The sequence below is a fragment of the Oncorhynchus tshawytscha genome, linkage group LG29 (assembly GCF_018296145.1).
Source record: "Oncorhynchus tshawytscha isolate Ot180627B linkage group LG29, Otsh_v2.0, whole genome shotgun sequence".
NCBI lineage: Eukaryota > Metazoa > Chordata > Actinopteri > Salmoniformes > Salmonidae > Oncorhynchus > Oncorhynchus tshawytscha.
The window spans coordinates 17624053-17643336 of NC_056457.1; the positions used below are offsets into that span (position 1 = coordinate 17624053).

General features: G+C 46.7%; 1 protein-coding gene across 2 annotated transcripts in view; it reads left to right on the forward strand.

Moving 5' to 3' along the window:
* kcnh2b (potassium voltage-gated channel, subfamily H (eag-related), member 2b) overlaps positions 1-14977 on the forward strand; it is a 307801-nt gene extending 292824 nt beyond the window's left edge. For both annotated transcript variants that reach the window (XM_042308515.1, XM_042308516.1), the window contains 7 exons: positions 5112-5364; positions 5906-6099; positions 6303-6405; positions 6613-6888; positions 7031-7220; positions 9033-9210; positions 9406-14977. In XM_042308515.1, coding sequence (XP_042164449.1) covers positions 5112-5364; positions 5906-6099; positions 6303-6405; positions 6613-6888; positions 7031-7220; positions 9033-9210; positions 9406-9831 — 1620 coding nt within the window. In that variant the 3' untranslated portion in view covers positions 9832-14977. The remainder of the gene's footprint in view (positions 1-5111; positions 5365-5905; positions 6100-6302; positions 6406-6612; positions 6889-7030; positions 7221-9032; positions 9211-9405) is intronic.
* The last annotated feature ends 4307 nt before the right edge of the window (positions 14978-19284 follow it).

The following is a 19284-nucleotide window of genomic DNA, read 5'->3' on the forward strand; positions in this document are numbered from 1 at the left end:
CACACACACACAAAAGACAGACACACACACACACACACACACACACAAAAGACAGACAGACACACACACACACACACACACACACACAAAAGACAGACAGACACACACACACACAAAAGACAGACACACACACACACACACACAAAAGACAGACAGACACACACACACACACACACACACACAAAAGACAGACAGACACACACACACACAAAAGACAGACACACACACACACACAAAGACAGACACACACACACACACAAAAGACAGACACACACACACACACACACAAAAGACAGACACACACACACACACACACACACACAAAAGACAGACACACACACACACCACACACACCACACACACACCACACACACACATAAAGATACACACAGCACATTGACATCAACACAGTGCATAGACGTAAACACATACATCAGGGATGGGTAACTTTATTTTTAGGAACTCAGTCACGGTCTCAACTTGAGATGTGGTTGTGCATCAGCAGTCAGTCAATTAGTCCATGTCAGCTAAAATGTTTTATATTGGCAAGTTAGTCTGGCGGCCAGCTATCTAAACTTGTAGTAAGCATGGTCCAATTACCGACCGGGGTGGTGCCAGTTGATCATCTGTTATCATATTAAAAGCTGCAAACATTTGCCTCCACCCTTTGGCTAAATGTGTAGAATTGCAGGAAATTTGCTGTAAAACTGCACATTTGTCTCTCCGCCCCCTGGAAAAATGAGAAGAATGGCATGAAATTAGTTATAAAATTGCTAAATCTTCTCTCCTCCCCATGGCAAAATGCAGGAAATTAACTTTAAAACTTGACTTTAATGGCAAGGTTGCCATTCCTGACATTCTGTACATGAATGCTATGATTCATACACACACACGGTATGTTTTCTGCACAGTCTTTTAAAGACTCATTGAACTAAGAGAGGTCTGGCCTGAAAGCTGTAGTTGATTTGTGGTGATTAGGGTTGTCTGTACATATATCCTCCATTCAACGCCTCTCTCTCCCTAGGACTGAGCCTACACTCTCTCCAACATGCTTGAAGTACCAAACGCAATAATGATGTAACCATTGACTTATTACATCATGTCTGCTAAATTACTAAAATGTAAATACATTACAGAAGTGCATTTTTTAATGCAATTTAGGAACAAAATTCCTAACACGAAATTCCAATATTCCGTCTTAAAGCGGCAATTACAGTTTTTTTCGATTGCTAAACGACAGTGGGCACAACTGGAGTCACATGTGCAAAACTCTAAGTACAGTCTGCACTACCAACAGTCACCTGAGCTAAACAGTTCACATCACCTGCAAAACTCATTCCAAGCAACACAACTCTTAACACATGGCTCAAAACACGCTCAGTGCAGCCAAACACTATGCACAACCCTCACTGAGATAACACACACTGTCACTCAGAACACACTGAGAGTAAAAACACTAGCATCAAATACCAATACAGAAAATACAAACTTTTCATCTTTACAGTTTGAACAATTTCAGTGACTTCATACAAAGTAATATTTTCTTCAAAAAAAAAGTGACATTCTTTCACATGATTTATTAAAATTATTAGAACATAACAATTCTTTAAGGTAAATGAAAATTAGCAGTTTGCTTCAATAGTCTGTAGTAATTTACGGAATTACAGTAATGAGAAAAAAAAGGTAGAAACTAAAAGTACATAGTGTAATTCGAACAAATAATTGAGGAGCTAATCCAGCCTCTCTCTAGCATCAGGCCACAGGTTTTCTTCAACATCACATCTAATGTTTTCTCTTGCCATGCACCTGGGGAAGAACCTTCTGGAGTGCCTTATCCATCCCTGGCAGTCCTCTGGACTCGTGTCCTCACATCCGGCACGCATGGCTTCCAAAAGAGACATTTGGTCATGTGGGTGGTGACCAAACACTTTCCACCTCCAGGCAGAGAAAACTCCTCTATTGGGTTGATACAAAACCAGGTACAAAACCAGCTGCAGAGTGGTGACAAGCAACGTTATCGCAAACTATGACAAAAACTTGGGGGTTTCTTACTGGCTCCCCTGTTCTGCTGGCACTAGCTGAGCATAGAGCTGTTCTAGGAAAGCTATAAGCCTTTCTGTGTTGTATGGGCCAATGAGTGGTGTGTTGAGAAGCAAACCATCATTGGCCATTGCAGCACACATGGTGATATTTCCCCCCCTTTGGCCTGGAACCTCCACAGTGGCCCTTTGACCTATAACATTCCTTCCTCTGCGCCGTGTTTTGGCAAGGTTAAATCCAGCTTCATCGATAAATACAAATGAATGTGGTCTTTCCAGTGCTTCCACCTCCATCACACTCTGAAAAACAGTAAGTGCACAGTTTTACTGTAGAAATGCTGGTGTTTTTTTTTACTGTAAATATTTTTGTATAGCTGGTACGTAACCTCAGACGTCTTACCTGGACATATTGGTATCTTTGCTCTTTTACCCGTTCACTGTTTCTCTCGAACGGTACAGTGTATCACTGTTTCATTGTAACTTGGTGTTTCTATAGGACTCGAGCAATAGTTGTTGTGCTGACAGAATTAACATTTTCAAATATATCATTATCAGCCAGCACTCTATCTTGAATCTCCCGCAGTTTTATTGCATTGTTGACAACAACCATGTCAACAATAGCATTTTCCTGCGCATCTGAAAATATTTTTCCTCTTCCCCCTGTTGGGGGCAGCCTTTGGGTCCTGTTGTAAAAATATATTTTACAGTCAAACTTACTGTAATATATATCTGTGTAAATATTCTATAATTGCAATACAAAATAGATTCCTGTAATGTTTTCATTTACTGTAAGGATGTAACTCTCACCTGTTTGCATGATGGAAAATTCGCATTACAGATGCCACTGTGGATCTTTGCAGATTGGGTTGCACCCTCAACCCTGCCTCTCTCAATGAGAGACCATGGTTCACGACATGGTCTATAAAGCCCTTATTTCATCTGAAATAACAGCTCTTTGTCTTCTTTGTCTTCCTCCACGCATCCGCCCTCTCCCTGCCACCCTTCTCCCTCCACGAACCCATCTTCCTTGTTCCATTTCCAAAATGAGTCTTTCTGAGCTCTACCTATATATACTGTAATATGTGTGTGTGTTCACTAACAAGTCTAAAACAAGACATCTGCTTAGCCTTTCAGCTGAAATTGCAATCAGCAGTGTTTGAAAGGCACAAGGCTGAAATCTATTCCGTTTTGAATGTGTGGTTCACAGTTTTGACAGCAGTGTGTTAGCATTTGAACAAAGTGCTGTAAATCCACAGTGTTGTGCAGGTTGTGGTTAAAGTCATGGGATAAGTGTGTAGAGTTTTGATAACTGTGTTCAAGCAATGAAAAACGAACTAGAGTTTGGTCCACATGAACTGCTGCTGTGCAGACTGTAGTTAGAGTTTTGCACATGTGACTCCAGTTGTGTCCACTGTCGTTTAGCAATCGAAAAAAACTGTAACAGTTGAAACAATAGTGCTGGAGAAATTCATAGACAGCTATGGATGCAAGGACAGACCCTCCATGATATTTTAACCTTTTTTTTAGGCTATATAGTGTTTTTTCTTGTTTAAAAACCTTTTTTTGCTTTGTCATTATGGGGTATTATGTGTAGATTGATGAGGGAAAAAAACAATTTCATCCATTTTTAGAATAAGGCTGTAACGTAACAAAATGTGGAAAAAGTCAAGGGGTCTGAATACTTTCCGAATGCACTTTATACACACCTGTGTGTGTGTGTGTGTGTGTGTGTGTGTGTGTGTGTGTGTGTGTGTGTGTGTGTGTGTGTGTTTGCCCCCTTTCTGATTTCTTTCTGAATACATTCCCGAATGCACTGTGTTGTTCAAGAATCAATGGGTACATTTCAGTACAAAAATGGATTAAGTAACAGCAGCTTGCCCCTTTAACTCCAGTGTTTAATGTAAATGATTAAATGTAAAAGATAGAGGAAACAAACAAGCCGCGTCGCTTGTTAACTCAACTTCCTCATTATGTTAGGTTGAGAGTCCATTGAACTGTGTTGGATAAGTAAAATGCTTGTTGTGGTGATTATAGTGGTCGTTGTGATGTAGCCCTGGCCTGATGTCTCTCTGACTGAAGGTCAGTCGTATACTCTGTCTTTTAATGATGAGGAAATGTGGCTGCCATGTCCGTAACAGTTTGTCTGTCTGCGCTGGGTAGAGATGGACCAATGACTGTATATATGAATGGACAAAGCCATTGATCACGTGACACCATTCATTCCTATGTAAAGACTCAATAGTGCATTGAAGACAAATTAAGTTGGTTTTGATGGCGTCTCATGGAGACAATATGCACAGTTTCAGCTACTCCAGGAAGTGATGTTGCAGGTTAGTTCAGTGCTGCCCCCTCTCATTAAATAACTCAAGTTGAACGCTGACCTGGGTACTGCAGGCTGCCATTAGCAACTCAATTATCCTCATTACTACGTTCTGTGTGAGATTTTAAAAGAATCAGTTCAAGTACATACATCTGGTGTATTAGAAGTCATTATTGGTTCCATGATTGTATTTGATTATACATTTTTTTACACGAAGATTGATCACGAAAATCTGCATTTTTCCATTGACTGTAATGGGGATCCTGTTTTCTGCTAACAATGGCTGTGGTACCGGGGTCGGCCTTGAACTTCCATGGCTTCAATGAGAGCGGTGTCAAGATGAGGGTGTGTTTTCGAGACGTTGGTCGAGTCGCACATAAAAAAACTCCTACTCTTTTCTCTGAAAAATTGGGGGAAGCCCCTTGCTAGAGGGGAAAATCATTAAATGAGTTTCTAGTAATCATTTTAACTACATAGGTAGAGCTGCAGCCTTACAAGTGAAAGTATTACTAAGGCAGATTGCTGATGAAATATTGTAATTGTTTTGGGTAAACATTTGATTTGCCTCTACATATCAGAAAATTACATTTTTCAGAGAATTTGTTTAAGGTTTGTTGTTCAAAGACAGCAGTGACATCTACACTGCTTGTCATAGACTCGCTAGACAGTAACACTCTATCGCTCTCTCTATCCCCCTCTCTCTCTCTCCCCCTCCCACCTCCCACCTCCCACCCTCTCTCCCCCGCTACCAGGTGTTGAAGGGGTTCCCAGAGTGTCTCCAGGCTGACATCTGCCTCCACCTCAACCGTACCCTCCTGGAGAACTGCAAAGCCTTCAAGGGCTCCACTAAGGGCTGCCTGCGAGCCCTGGCCATGAAGTTCAAGACCACCCACGCCCCGCCCGGCGACACCCTGGTGCACGCCGGCGACGTGCTCACCGCCATCTACTTCATCTCCCGCGGCTCCATCGAGATCCTCCGAGGCGATGTGGTGGTGGCCATCTTGGGTGAGGATGATAGACGATAGGAGCTACTATTACTGTAGCATGTATCAACCCAGATTGTCCAGGTTTGTCCAGGTTCTACGGCTAGTCTAGCATGTATAGGCTACCAAATTAAAGACTATAGGCTCTACTGTCACTCTATAGGGTCTACTGTTGCTAGAGTAGCATGTACCAAGCCAAAGGGGAAATGAATTGAAGAACAAAGTGAATTTGGTATATTCAGATATGATGTGCTAGAGAAACCCATGATGGTCAGAGATGGGCAAATAAGATATACAGACTTTCAAAGGCAATTCTCCCGAAGAAAAAATAATATATAGGCCAACACTGCCATCTACTGGGCAAAAATATGACCCGATTTATACCTCATACAGCTTCAAACTGGGCAGCCGAGAAGGGTGAAATGCTACTTCATTGAACAAGCACTGCTATGTACCATTTGGAGTTATTGTACATTTGCCATGTAACTTCCCAGTAATAACATAGCAGTGTAAAACATGAGCATTTTTCGGTGCATGTAGAAGTGTCCTCTCTTCACTCACAGGGAAGAATGACATATTTGGCGAGCCCATCAACCTTTACGGGCGAGCTGGGAAGTCTAACGCCGATGTGAGAGCTCTGACCTACTGTGACCTCCATAAGATCCACAGAGAGGACGTCCTGGAGGTGTTAAACATGTACCCCGAGTTCTCCGACCACTTCTGGATGAACCTGGAGATAACCTTTAACCTCCGGGATGTGAGTGACACTAACTTCCTCAAGACAGGTCAAGGCCATAAAAACGCACATTCAAATATTCACGTATGAATGCAAAAGGGTGAATGAATGAATGAATGAATGGGGGAATTATTTCCATTGTGCATCCCTATGGAGTACCTATATAAGCCCTCTAACAATCAGTTTGTGATTTTTCGAGCCGTTTTCTTTGTCAATCCCTGCAGACCAATATGATTCCTGGCTCTCCAGAAAGTGACAACTCAGACTGTATAGGATTCAACAAACTGCGCAGACGCAAACTATCATTCCGGCGCCGGACAGAGAAGGGTAACCACCACATTCCCTTTCACACCTTCATTTCTGTTCATGAGTGCAAAACGTATGGTTTTCTCCGTGGTGCCTAGAAGAGAGCGACTTACAATAAGTGCAGTCACGTACTCATAGCTAGAGGAGACAACCACATTTCACAGTTATAATAAGTACATTCTTCCTCAGTAAAGTCGTTATCATCAGCAACTCAACTTGTCCTCTCAGATGATGCAGATGCAGGAGAAATTAAAAAGGAGAGAGACAATAAACCACTACGGCGGAGACAGAAGGAGGCGGCCAGTAACCAGGGGGAGGGGCCTCTGAGCTCAGTGTCCTCCCACTCCAGTGGCGATGAAGGGGAGGAGTCTGTGGTCACATGCCCTGCCCCTCCATCGGCTCTGCATGAGATGTCCCCGGCTCAGGCCACCACCCTGAACTTCAGCGACACTCCCGAGGGGGAGGGAGACCCAAAGGGGGGCAACACCTGCAATGCACTCACAGGTGGGTCTGGGCATCAATGTGGAAACAAACGACACACACACCTCCTTAACTTCCATAGCAGACATACCCTAGGGCACATTCATGTAAAACAGTATACCCTGTTCTTTACCCCTTCCTTCCTCTCCCCTCTCTTCACAACCAGGAGCATTTTCAGGGGTGTCCAACATCTTCAGTTTCTGGGGTGAGAGTCGGGGCAGTCGTGAGTACCAGGAACTGCCACGCTGCAGCCTGCCCTACCCTCCCCCTCTTAACACGCCCCTCAACAGCATTGGCCGCAGGCAGCGCACCGAGCTGGAGAACAGACTGGACCTGCTGCAGAAGCAACTCAACAGGTACATAGACATAGAGAGACAGAGACATAGAGAGACAGAGACATACAGAGCCGTAGAGGGACAGAGCCGTAGAGGGACAGAGCCGTAGAGGGACAGAGCCGTAGATGGACAGAGGCGTAGAGGGACAGAGGCGTAGAGGGACAGAGGCGTAGAGGGACAGAGGCGTAGAGGGACAGAGGCATACGGGGACAGAGCAATATGGGGAAAGAGGTATACAGAGACAGAGACATACAGGGACAGAGACAGAGACATACAGGGAAAGAGACAGAGACATACAGGGACAGAGACAGAGACATACAGGGACAGAGACAGAGACATACAGGGACAGAGACAGAGACATACAGGGAAAGAGACAGAGACATACAGGGAAAGAGACAGAGACATACAGGGACAGAGACAGAGACATACAGGGACAGAGACAGAGACATACAGGGACAGAGACAGAGACATACAGGGACAGAGACAGAGACATACAGGGACAGAGACAGAGACATACAGGGACAGAGACATACAGGGACAGAGACAGAGACATACAGGGACAGAGACATACAGGGACAGAAAGAGACAGAGACATACAGGAACAGAGACATACAGGGACAGAGACAGAGACATACAGGGACAGAAAGAGACAGAGACATACAGGGACAGGGACAGAGACATACAGGGACAGAAAGAGACAGAGACATACAGGGACAGAAAGAGACAGAGACATACAGGGACAGAAAGAGACAGAGACATACAGGGACAGAAAGAGACAGAGACATACAGGGACAGAAAGAGACAGAGACATACAGGGACAGAAAGAGACAGAGATATACAGGGACAGAGACAGAGACATACAGGGACAGAAAGGGACAGAGACATACAGGGAAAGAGACAGAGACATACAGGGACAGAGACAGAGACATACAGGGACAGAGACAGAGACATACAGGGACAGAGACAGAGACATACAGGGACAGAAAGGGACAGAGACATACAGGGACCAAGACATACAGGGACCGAGACCTACAGGGACAGAGACAGTGACGGGGTCAGAGACATACAGGGACAGAGACATACAGGGACCGAGACCTACAGGGACAGAGACAGTGACAGGGACAGGAAAAGTGCAGGGACACAGACAGGGACAGGTCAGCGACAGGTACAGGGCAGGGACAGAGTTAGCTATAGCCCTCTGAGAAAATGGTTAGAATGAGTGTATAAAAGATATACAAATGGGAATATAGGGCACAGCTGCTAGTCTGCTACTCCACTGTAGCTGCTTCCATTATGTCTTGTACCACAGTGTCTGATACAAGTCTGTCCCCTGTCAGAGTAATGGAAGTACCCAGGCCTGGTGTTCACACTCAGCTGACACTTCTCTCTGTAACCCTACCTCATTATTCATATTTATCAGTCTGATTCTGACAGACATCTTCCCCTCCTCCTCTCCTCTCCTCTCCTCTCCTCTTTTTCTCTCCTCTCGTCTCCTCTCCTCTCCTCTTCTTCTCTCCTCTCCTCCTCTAGTCTCCTCTTCTCTCCTCTTCTTCTCTCCTCTTTTTCTCTCCTCTCCTCTTCTCTCCTCCACAGTGGAGTAACTGTTATATTAGTCCCTATGGTCTTATCCAGTCAGTGCCCATTGTCAAGGCTTATTGAGGTCAAAGACCTCCATTATCTAGAAGGCTGAGGCTATGCCTGCTTTTGTGTCTGTTTTGGGAGAGTTACTGTAACATGATTGGCCAGTAATGCTTCTTGGGGGATGCTCCAGGGTAGGTGTCAGCATTTCTGACATGTGTATGCGTGTGTGTGTTTGTGTGTTTCTCTCTTCAGGCTGGAAACGAGGATGTCGACAGACATCGGGGCAATCATGCAACTACTACAGCGTCAGATGGCCCTGGTGCCCCCAGCCTACAGCACTGTGTCGTCTCCCCCTCAGGCCTCACCCTACCCTGGCCCTGGTCCTGGAGAGAGGCTGGTGCAGTCTGAGACACTGGCTTCCCTCTCACAGGTACTACACACACACAGGAGAGGACACATACATGCAGATACACCTGTAGACACCTGTATACATGCGTACACACATGCACTCATACACATGCCCACACACTCAGTTGCGTCCACACACACACACACACACACACATATACAGACACACTCAAAAGGGTCTTCTCTGAATCACTCCTTGTCTGCATCTCTCCTCCAGATCTCACACCCCCAGGACTTTGAGGAGTTCCCCGGCAAGTTGTGTGACTCTCTCCGCAGCCCTGATCAGCTGCACCCCCAGGACTCGCCTCTGGTCAGCCCCACCGAGACACGACGAGACACCACTGGGCTGGGCAGCTTAATCCTGGACCTGGACCTGGACCTGGGCAGCCTGGAGCTAGAACTAGGGGCTGGGTCAGTGGCAGGGTTTGAGTCAGGGATGCGGGCAGGTTCAGGGTTGGGGTCAGGGATGCGGGCAGGTTCAGGGTTGGGGTCAGGGATGCAGGCAGGTTCAGGGTTGGGGTCAGTGGAAGGAGCGAATGGCCTGGACCCAGACACCCAGCGAAGGCTCTCTCTGCCTGAGCCACAGACGCCCCTGGACTCACAGACACCGCAGAGGCACAGCTCCGACCCTGGGGGGAGCTAAGGAGCGGTGAGGGGGAGGGAGGAGAATAGGGACAGAGAGAGGGAAAGGAGGGGTAGCTCTGTTTTCCCTCTTTCCCAGTCACACATCTCATTGGGTCCGTTCCCTCAGTCCAGGCGTAAACAGACACACATAAGGGGGCGTCCCTTTTCTCCCTTCAGCCTCTAAAACCTCACCTATAGGCACTGAGTGTGTCTCACCTCTGACCTCTAACCTCTGACCTGAGGAGAAACCTTGTTTGGAGAGGGGGGGGATGTCTCTCTTTTTCAGGGGTCCTTTCCCCTATCCAGCTCCTAACATTACCACAGCGTTACCAAACCCAGAGAGAGAGAGAGCGAGAGAGAGAGAGAGAGAGAGAGAGAGAGAGAGAGAGAGAGAGAGAGAGAAGCACAGCCCTTCTGAACTCAGTCCGGTCCATTCTGGCCTACAGATGACTACAGACCGCTCAGTCACATGACTGGTTCTGTTAAGAAACGTCCCTTTACTGCTGTATCCAGTACTGGATTACCATAATGGGGAGGGGGAAAAACAATAATAATTATATAAGTAGCCATTATGTTTTGCACTGAAATTTACAGACATTCTATCTAACATGTCCGTGACGCTTCCGAAAACTGGTTGGTTGGTGGACTGTAGTGTTAGCTGGCCTAACAGAAACTCTGGTGTCCTGTCCTGTCCCATCATTGGCCCCTTTTCCCTAAGGTCCTAAGAGCATACTGGATTGGCTGGTTTGCACCTCAGGGGTGGGGTTGGAGGAAGGGTTTAAAAGCCATGACTTCTTTGATGAACATATCAAATCCCTACCAGAACCTTGTACAGATTGCTAGAGAGGAGGAGTCTTTGTACAGTTCAATATGCAAACACTGGCGAGAGAGGAGTGTTGTATCCTATATCTGTGTTGATAACATCAGATTCAGGTTCCAAAGCTTTTTGCCCTAGTTTTGTCGGTAGTTCACAAAGCATGGCTTAGTTTCCCCCTCTAACACCTGAAGAAGAAAATGACCCACATTTACCCGTCCAAAGGATCTGACTACACAGCAATACGCAGCCCCAGGAGAGAACACACTCCACACACGTTACAATGTAGATCCTCCATCATCTCCCCGTGTTGCTGTACTACCACAGGGGTCCTGTCTCACTCCCTCCCTCCACCTGTCCTTTCTCTGGGGAGAGTCTCTGCACATGGTAGTTGATGGCGGCCTACGATACGCGGGGAACCTGAAGATTGTATTTAACCGCTTGCTGGTCTGAGCTTCTTATTTATTCATTGGTTTTAGTCGTTTTATGTTCTTTGTAGATTGTACCAAATATGATTTCTCGTTTTGCAGAAAGAAGATGTACAGTTTAAACTTATTTGGTGGAGGGAATTGAAATCATATTTTTTTTGTTGTAAATGTGGACAGGTACCTCTCCCCACATGTGTGTGTTTGTTTTAACAAATGTTATGTCAGTACAACCATTATAGATGTTACTTGAGTAATATGACTGTTTGACAGGAGTTGCACTTTATTATTATAATTCTAATGATTATTTACTCTTCATCAACCCCGACCAGAGATGTTAGCACTGATGTCAGTGTTCACCCACTGGGCACAGACATTAATTCAACATCTATGTTGGTTGAATGTAATTTTGTTGACATGACGTGGAAACAACAATGAGTCAACCCATGTGTGTCCAGTGAGCAGTAGGCTAATATTCTCATCAGATCTGAGAAGGGGTGGAGAGAAGGGGTGGAGAGCAGGGGTGGAGAGCAGGCATGAGGTATAGGGGGTGAGGAGAAGGGTGGAGAGCTATTAGCTCCCAGAGTAAGATTTAAACAGTGAGAGTTAAAGTGAGTCCCAAAGTGGTGAGTAGTGTTTGTGTGTAGTGTGTATCCTGCACGGTGCAAACACATTGTATCTGTATACAGGGAAGAATAGAAGCAGGTGAGGTAGCTGGAGGAGGCAAAACAGTGTTTTGAAGTGATGAGTAATGAACATTAAATTACTATATATATTTAGCTTGTTAGAAAAAACTGAATCACTAAGGCAAAGAAATGTGTCAGGTTTCAGCTAAGACACGCAAGCAGGCACACACACACACATGCTATTAGGCGCACTGTTCACTGTTAATCACTGTTAGTAATATCTTTGCATGTACAAAGTGCAGTAAAACCTGTGTTAGTGAATTGGAAGACAGATAATGCATGAGTTGTGCTTTGGGATAATGCATTTTAGTGTTGAACCAAAGCAACTGAAGGGAAGCAATTACTGTATTCTGCATTGAATTGAATGGAATGGGAACATTGATAAAGAGATGGTTTTTGATCTAAGGAGGCCATTTAAGCTGCCTGAAGTTAAAAGCAGAGTCGAAGCGCCGAGACCAAAAGAGCCCTCTTTTCAACTGAGCTTATTTACTGTGTCCAGTTCCATCACTGCACTGAGCTTATTTACTGTGTCCAGTTCCATCACAGCACTGAGCTTATTTACTGTGCCAGTTCCATCACTGCACTGAGCTTATTTACTGTGTCCAGTTCCATCACAGCACTGAGCTTATTTACTGTGCCAGTTCCATCACTGCACTGAGCTTATTTACTGTGTCCAGTTCCATCACTGCACTGAGCTTATTTACTGTGTCCAGTTCCATCACTGCACTGAGCTTATTTACTGTGTCCAGTTCCATCACTGCACTGAGCTTATTTACTGTGTCCAGTTCCATCACTGCACTGAGCTTATTTACTGTGTCCAGTTCCATCACTGCACTGAGCTTATTTACTGTGTCCAGTTCCATCACTGCACTGAGCTTATTTACTGTGTCCAGTTCCATCACTGCACTGAGCTTATTTACTGTGCCAGTTCCATCACTGCACTGAGCTTATTTACTGTGTCCAGTTCCATCACTGCACTGAGCTTATTTACTGTGTCCAGTTCCATCACTGCACTGAGCTTATTTACTGTGTCCAGTTCCATCACTGCACTGAGCTTATTTACTGTGTCCAGTTCCATCACTGCACTGAGCTTATTTACTGTGCCAGTTCCATCACTGCACTGAGCTTATTTACTGTGCCAGTTCCATCACTGCACTGAGAATCTTCAATGGCAGTAAACAGTGACGCAACAAGATGCCAACGAGGACAACAAAAAACTACCGTAGGCCAATATCTTCAATTTCTTAAACAATTGTTGAGCTCTTGCTGTGTCGCTGTTACAACCATTGAAGATGCTCAGTGCAGTGATGGAACTGGACACAGTAAATAAGCTCAGTGCAGTGATGGAACTGGACACAGTAAATAAGCTCAGTGCAGTGGTGGAACTGGACACAGTAAATAAGCTCAGTGCAGTGGTGGAACTGGACACAGTAAATAAGCTCAGTGCAGTGATGGAACTGGACACAGTAAATAAGCTCAGTTGAAAAGAGGGCTCTTTTGGTCTCGGCGCATCGACTCTGCTTTTAACCTCAGGCAGCTTAAATGGCCTACTTAGATAGTGACAAGTCTCCTTTTGTACAGTTTCACAGTCAAGCCAACCCTCCCAGAACATAGACTTCCCACACTATAGGATGTTATATTGTTCCTCAATCATCACAGAACTGCCTAATGTCTATATACCATCTACAATAGTTTTTAGTCACCTAACCTCTGTCTTGAAGGATATTCCCAACACTTTAGAATGCAATTTATATTTTGCATTCTTCATCATCCTAATGTAGACTGATTGGGTTTAGGTGTAGATCTAGGGGGATTAAGTTGTCTATCTTATAACATAGCTACAGTATAACCCAAAAAATACTGAAATGTATGAAAGTTGTCATAGAAAGCTCAAACAAGGAAATGTTATTAGCGTCCAGTGAAATGTGCCCACCCACTGGGATGTGTCATGGTGACTTAGTGAATGGATCTCACATTTTAGCAACCTACACCAAAGATGATCTATTATATTGACAAGAGTGACCGCTATAATAATGGAAATACATGTCCTCAAAGATGGAAGGCAGGCGGGAGGAGGCGAGATCAGGTGGGACCATTCTAGCCAATGAGAGGGAAGATACACACGTGAACAACAAGAACAACTTCCATACAAAATTGTTTGATATCAGTGCATTCGTAACAACCTACCAATCACAAAACTTCTATTTGATCAATTAAGCCTCACATAGCAAATAAGTTATTCAACTTTTTGTTGACCAAATTCAACACTCATTGACCACCAAACAAAAATTCCTCACTTCGTGGTCTTACTTTCTTGGACAGATTTTGGGTGGAGTAAACCCTCTCGCTTCGCATCCTCTTTGCCTACACACACACACACACACCTCTGTTACACAAGCCTCTGGCACCTCTCACATTTGGCAGAGCACTTTTCAGCTCTTTTCAACTTTATAGTATGTTATATAATTATTATGCTGCATCATTGGCACAGGTCCCGAATGTGTAGATATTTTGAGCAGTGGGGTTTTTGGTGAAGTTTACACTGGATTGCTCTTTCCCGCCTCCCCCCTTGTACATAAGAACATGTTGTAAAGGAATACATTCTTGGCACCCATATAGCCAGCACTATGCAGACATTTCTTTGGCATGCTTTGAAATGCAGAAAAACTGTAGAGGAAACAACATAAAGTCTGTTCAACATTTTAACCATGTGAATAAAGATGTTAATAATATTGTTCATAATAATGACGATGAGGAGTATAATGATAATGAACAAGACGACTTTAATATTGTGCACATTTTATTTGCATGCTGCACTGAGAATCTTTTCAGAAATGAGAGGGTGGATGTACAAGGAAGGCAGCTGATTTTGGGCTGTGTGTTTGTGGCTGTGTAGAGTAATACACTGTATACTTCCGGGTCATGGAAGAGTAACATATACTGTACTTCCTGGTCATGGGAGAAAGGGACACTGAAAAGTTACAAGATAGTGTAACGTTATGGAGGATACATGTGCGGGGCTATGGCCAGCTCTGCCACAGTTGGCTTTCAGACCAGGGACTATGAATAATAATACATTTCTAGCCTGACCATGTTGGAGTGCATCGCCTATGTCACCCTGTTCATATCAGACACTACAGGAAGCTAGAAGACAGAAGCAGCTCCAGGTCTTGATTGTGTGATAGCGTTATACATGGTTGACTTTATATAACATTTCAAATATTTATTTCAATAAACCTCTTTGAAAACAAACTGGGCGTCTGCTATGTATGTCTGGGGCTTTATAGATTTTCTCTTTATATACTTTTAAGTCTCACCCACGTTGGAGTTTTCCACCATCCTCTCACAGTTAATGTGGTCAATGGACATGCTATTGAGACACATTCGCTAACAGCAGTGCAAGATCAATGGAATTGTCAGAGACATTTTGATAGAAAAGTGCTGAAATTATATTAAGGAATATTTAAGAATGAAGTATTAATTGTAAAGAAACTATTATTTAAAAAATATATATAAGTTAATGTTTATAGAAACCCATGTTTTATTTGTTTATTGTGACACCTGGTGGTTACCAGTAGTGCATCAGCAGGGTAGTATAAGGGTTTAATGGCAACATGGCCCAGTCACTAACAGTGAACCATGCAAACCGATGCTGGCACTAAGACGGCACTCAACAAGCTGGATAAGGCCATAAGCAAACAAGAAAATGCTCATCCGGGGGCAGCGCTCCTAGTGGCGAGGTACTTTATTACGGGGTAACTTAAATCCGCTTCACCTCATTTCTACCAGCATGTTAAATGTGCAACCACAGGAGAAAAAAAACTCTAGACCACCTTTACTCCACACAGAGACGCGTACAAAGCTCTCCCCGCCCTCCAGTTGGAAAATCTGACCATAACTCTATCCTCCTGATTCCTGCTTGTAAGCCAAAACTAAAGCAGGAAGTACCAGCGACTCGCTCAATAAGGAAGTGGTCAGATGACGCAGATGCTAAGCTACATAACTGTTTTACTAAGTTGACTGTGCCTTTAAACAGCTTGGAAAATTCCAGAAAATTATGTAATGGCTTCTGATAGGCTTATTGACATCATTTGAGTCAATTGGAGGTGTACCTGTGGATGTATTTCAAGGCCTACCTTCAAACTCAGTGCCTCTTTGCTTGATATCAGGGGAAAATCTAAAGACATGTATATTTCCCTAAGAAATCAGCCAAGACCTCAGCAAAAAAATTGTAGACCTCCACAAATCTGGTTCATCCTTGGGAGCAATTTCCAAACATCTGAAGGTACCACGTTCATCTGCACAAACAATAGTACGCAAGTATAAACACCATGGGACCACGCAGCCGTCATACCGCTCAGAAAGGAGACACGGTCTGTTTTCTAGTGACAAACGTACTTTTGTGCAAAAGGTGCAGATCAATCCCAGAACAGCAGGAAAGGACCTTGTGAAGATGCTGGAGGAAACCGGTACAAAAGTATCTATATCCACAGTAAAACAAGTTCTATATCGACATAACCTGAAAGGCCGCTCAGCAAGTAAGAAGCCACTACTCCAAAACGGCCATAAAAAAAAAACAGACTAGGGTTTGCACATGGGGACAAAGATCGTACTTTTTGGAGAAATGTCCTCTGGTCTGATGAAACAAAAATATTGTCACGCCCTGGTCAAAGTATTTTGTGTTTATCTTTATGTATTTGGTCAGGCCAGGGTGTGGCATGGGGTTTTTGTAATTGTGGTGTGTTTGTCTTGGGGTTTTGGTGGTGGTATTGGGATTGTAGCTTAGTGGGTTATCTAGCAAAGTCTATGGCTGTCTGGAGTGGTTCTCAATCAGAGGCAGGTGCTTATCGTTGTCTCTGATTGGGAACCATATTTAGGCAGCCATATTCTTTGAGTTTGTCGTGGGTGATTGTCCTTAGTGTCCTATGTGTACTCTCAGTTAGTTTGCACTAGATAGGCTGTTTCGGTTTCGATTACGTTTGTTGTTTTGTGTAGTGTTCGTGTTTCTTTGTTTGATTAAACATGAATCTCAATCGACACGCTGCAGTTTGGTCCGACTCTCCTTCATCACCACTAGAAAACCGTTACAGAATCACCCACCACCAACGGACCAAGCAGCGTGTCAACAGGCAGGAGCAGCAGGAGAGGCAACAGGTGCAGCAGGAGAGGAGACAACAGGAGCAGCCCAAAGAGGAGTACAGTATGGACTATACTTCTTGGGAGGAGATAGACAGGTGGGCGGTCGACCCAGGGAGAGTGCCGGAGCCCGCCTGGGATTCGATGGAGCAGTGCGCGGAAGGTTATCGGAGAATGAGGTTGGCGAAGCAAGCACGGCGGCGCGGACGGAAGCCCAAGAGTCAGCCCCAAAAATGTATTGGGGGGGGGCTCACAGGGAGTATGGCTATGCCAGGTAGGAGACCTGTGCAAACTTCCTGTGGTTACCGGGGGGCTAGAGAGACCGGGCAGGCACCGTGTTATGCAATGGTGGGCACGGTGTCCCCAGTGCGGGTGCATAGCCCGGTGCGGTATATTCCAGCTCTTCGTATTGGCCGGGCTAGAGTGGGCATCGAGCCAGGTAAGGTTGGGCAGGCTCGGTGCTCAAGAGCTCCAGTGCGCCTGCACGGTCCGGTCTATCCAGTACCACCTCCACACCCCAGCCCTCCGGTAGCAGCTCCCCGCACCAGGCTTCCTGTGCGTGTCCTCGGTCCAGTACCACCAGTACCAGCACCACGCATCAGGCCTACAGTGCGCCTCGCCTCTCCAGCGCTGTCGGAGCCTTTCTCCTCTCCTGCACTGCCGGAGTCTCCCGCCTATCTAGCGCTGTTAGAGCTTTCCTCATCTCCAGCGCTGCCGGAGTCTCCCGCCTGTTCAGCGCAGCCAGAGCCTTCCTCCGACACAGCGCTGCAGGAGTCTCCCGCCTGTTCAGCGCAGCCAGAGCCTTCCTCCTCTACAGCGCTGCCGGAGTCTCCTGCCTGTTCAGCGCAGCCAGAGCTGCCAGTCTGCATGAAGCAGCCAGAGCTGTCAGTCTGCATGAAGCAGCCAGTCTGCATGGAGCAGCCAGAGCTGTCAGTCTGCATGGAGCAGCCAGAGCTGTCAGTCTACATGAAGCAGCCCGAGCTGCCAGTCTGCATGAAGCAGCCAGTCTACATGGAGCAGCCAGAGATGTCAGTCTGCATGAAGCAGCCAGAGCTGTCAGTCTGCATAGAGCAGCCAGTTTGCATGGAGCTGCCAGTCTGCAAGGAGCTGCCAGTCTGCAAGGAGATGTCAGTCTGCAAGGAGCTGTCAGTCTGCAAGGAGCTGTCAGTCTGCAAGGAGCTGTCAGTCTGCACGGAGCTGTCAGTCTGCAATGAGCTGTCAGTCTGCAAGGAGCTGTCAGTCTGTAAGGAGCTGCCAGTCTGCAAGGAGCTGCCAGTCAGCACGGAGCCGCCAGAGCGGTCAGTCTGTAAGAAGCCGCCAGAGCTGTCAGCCTATATGGAGCAGCTAGTGCCGCCAGTCTGCCCAGCACCGCCAGTGCCCCCAGTCTGCCCAGCGTCGCCAGTCTGCCCAGCGAAGCCAGTCTGCCCAGCATCGCCAGTCTGCCCAGCGCCGTCAGTCTGCCCAGCATCGTCAGTCGGCCCAGCACCGCCAGTCTGCCCAGCACCGCCAGTCTGCCCAGCGTCGCCAGTCTGCCCAGCGTCGCCAGTCTGCCCAGCGTCGCCAGTCTGCCCAGCGTCGCCAGTCTGCCCAGCGTCGCCAGTCTGCCCAGCATCGCCAGTCTGCCCAGCGCCGTCAGTCTGCCCAGCATCGCCAGTCGGCCCAGCACCGCCAGTCTGCCCAGCACCGCCGGTCTGCCCAGCACCGCCGGTCTGCCCAGCGTCGCCGGTCTGCCCAGCGCCGCCAGTCTGCCCAGCATCGCCAGTCTGCCCAGCGCCGCCAGTCTGCCTAGCGCCGCCAGTCTGCCCAGCACCGCCAGTCTGCCCAGCGTCGCCAGTCTGCCCAGCGTCGCCAGTCTGCCCAGCGTCGCCAGTCTGCCCAGCGTCGCCAGTCTGCCCAGCATCGCCAGTCTGCCCAGCGCCGTCAGTCTGCCCAGCATCGTCAGTCGGCCCAGCACCGCCGGTCTGCCCAGCACCGCCGGTCTGCCCAGCGCCGCCGGTCTGCCCAGCGTCGCCGGTCTGCCCAGCGTCGCCGGTCTGCCCAGCGTCGCCGGTCTGCCCAGCGCCGCCAGATCTGCCAGTCAGCCAGACTCTTCCAGATCTGCCAGTCAACCAGACTCTTCCAGATCTGCCAGTCAACCAGACTCTTCCAGATCTGCCAGTCAACCAGACTCTTCCAGATCTGCCAGTCAACCAGACTCTTCCAGATCTGCCAGTCAACCAGACTCTTCCAGATCTGCCAGTCAACCAGACTCTTCCAGATCTGCCAGTCAACCAGACTCTTCCAGATCTGCCAGTCAACCAGACTCTTCCAGATCTGCCAGTCAACCAGACTCTTCCAGATCTGCCAGTCAGCCAGGATCTGCCAGTCAGCCAGCCAGGATCTGGTAGATCTATCTACCTGCCTGAGCTTCC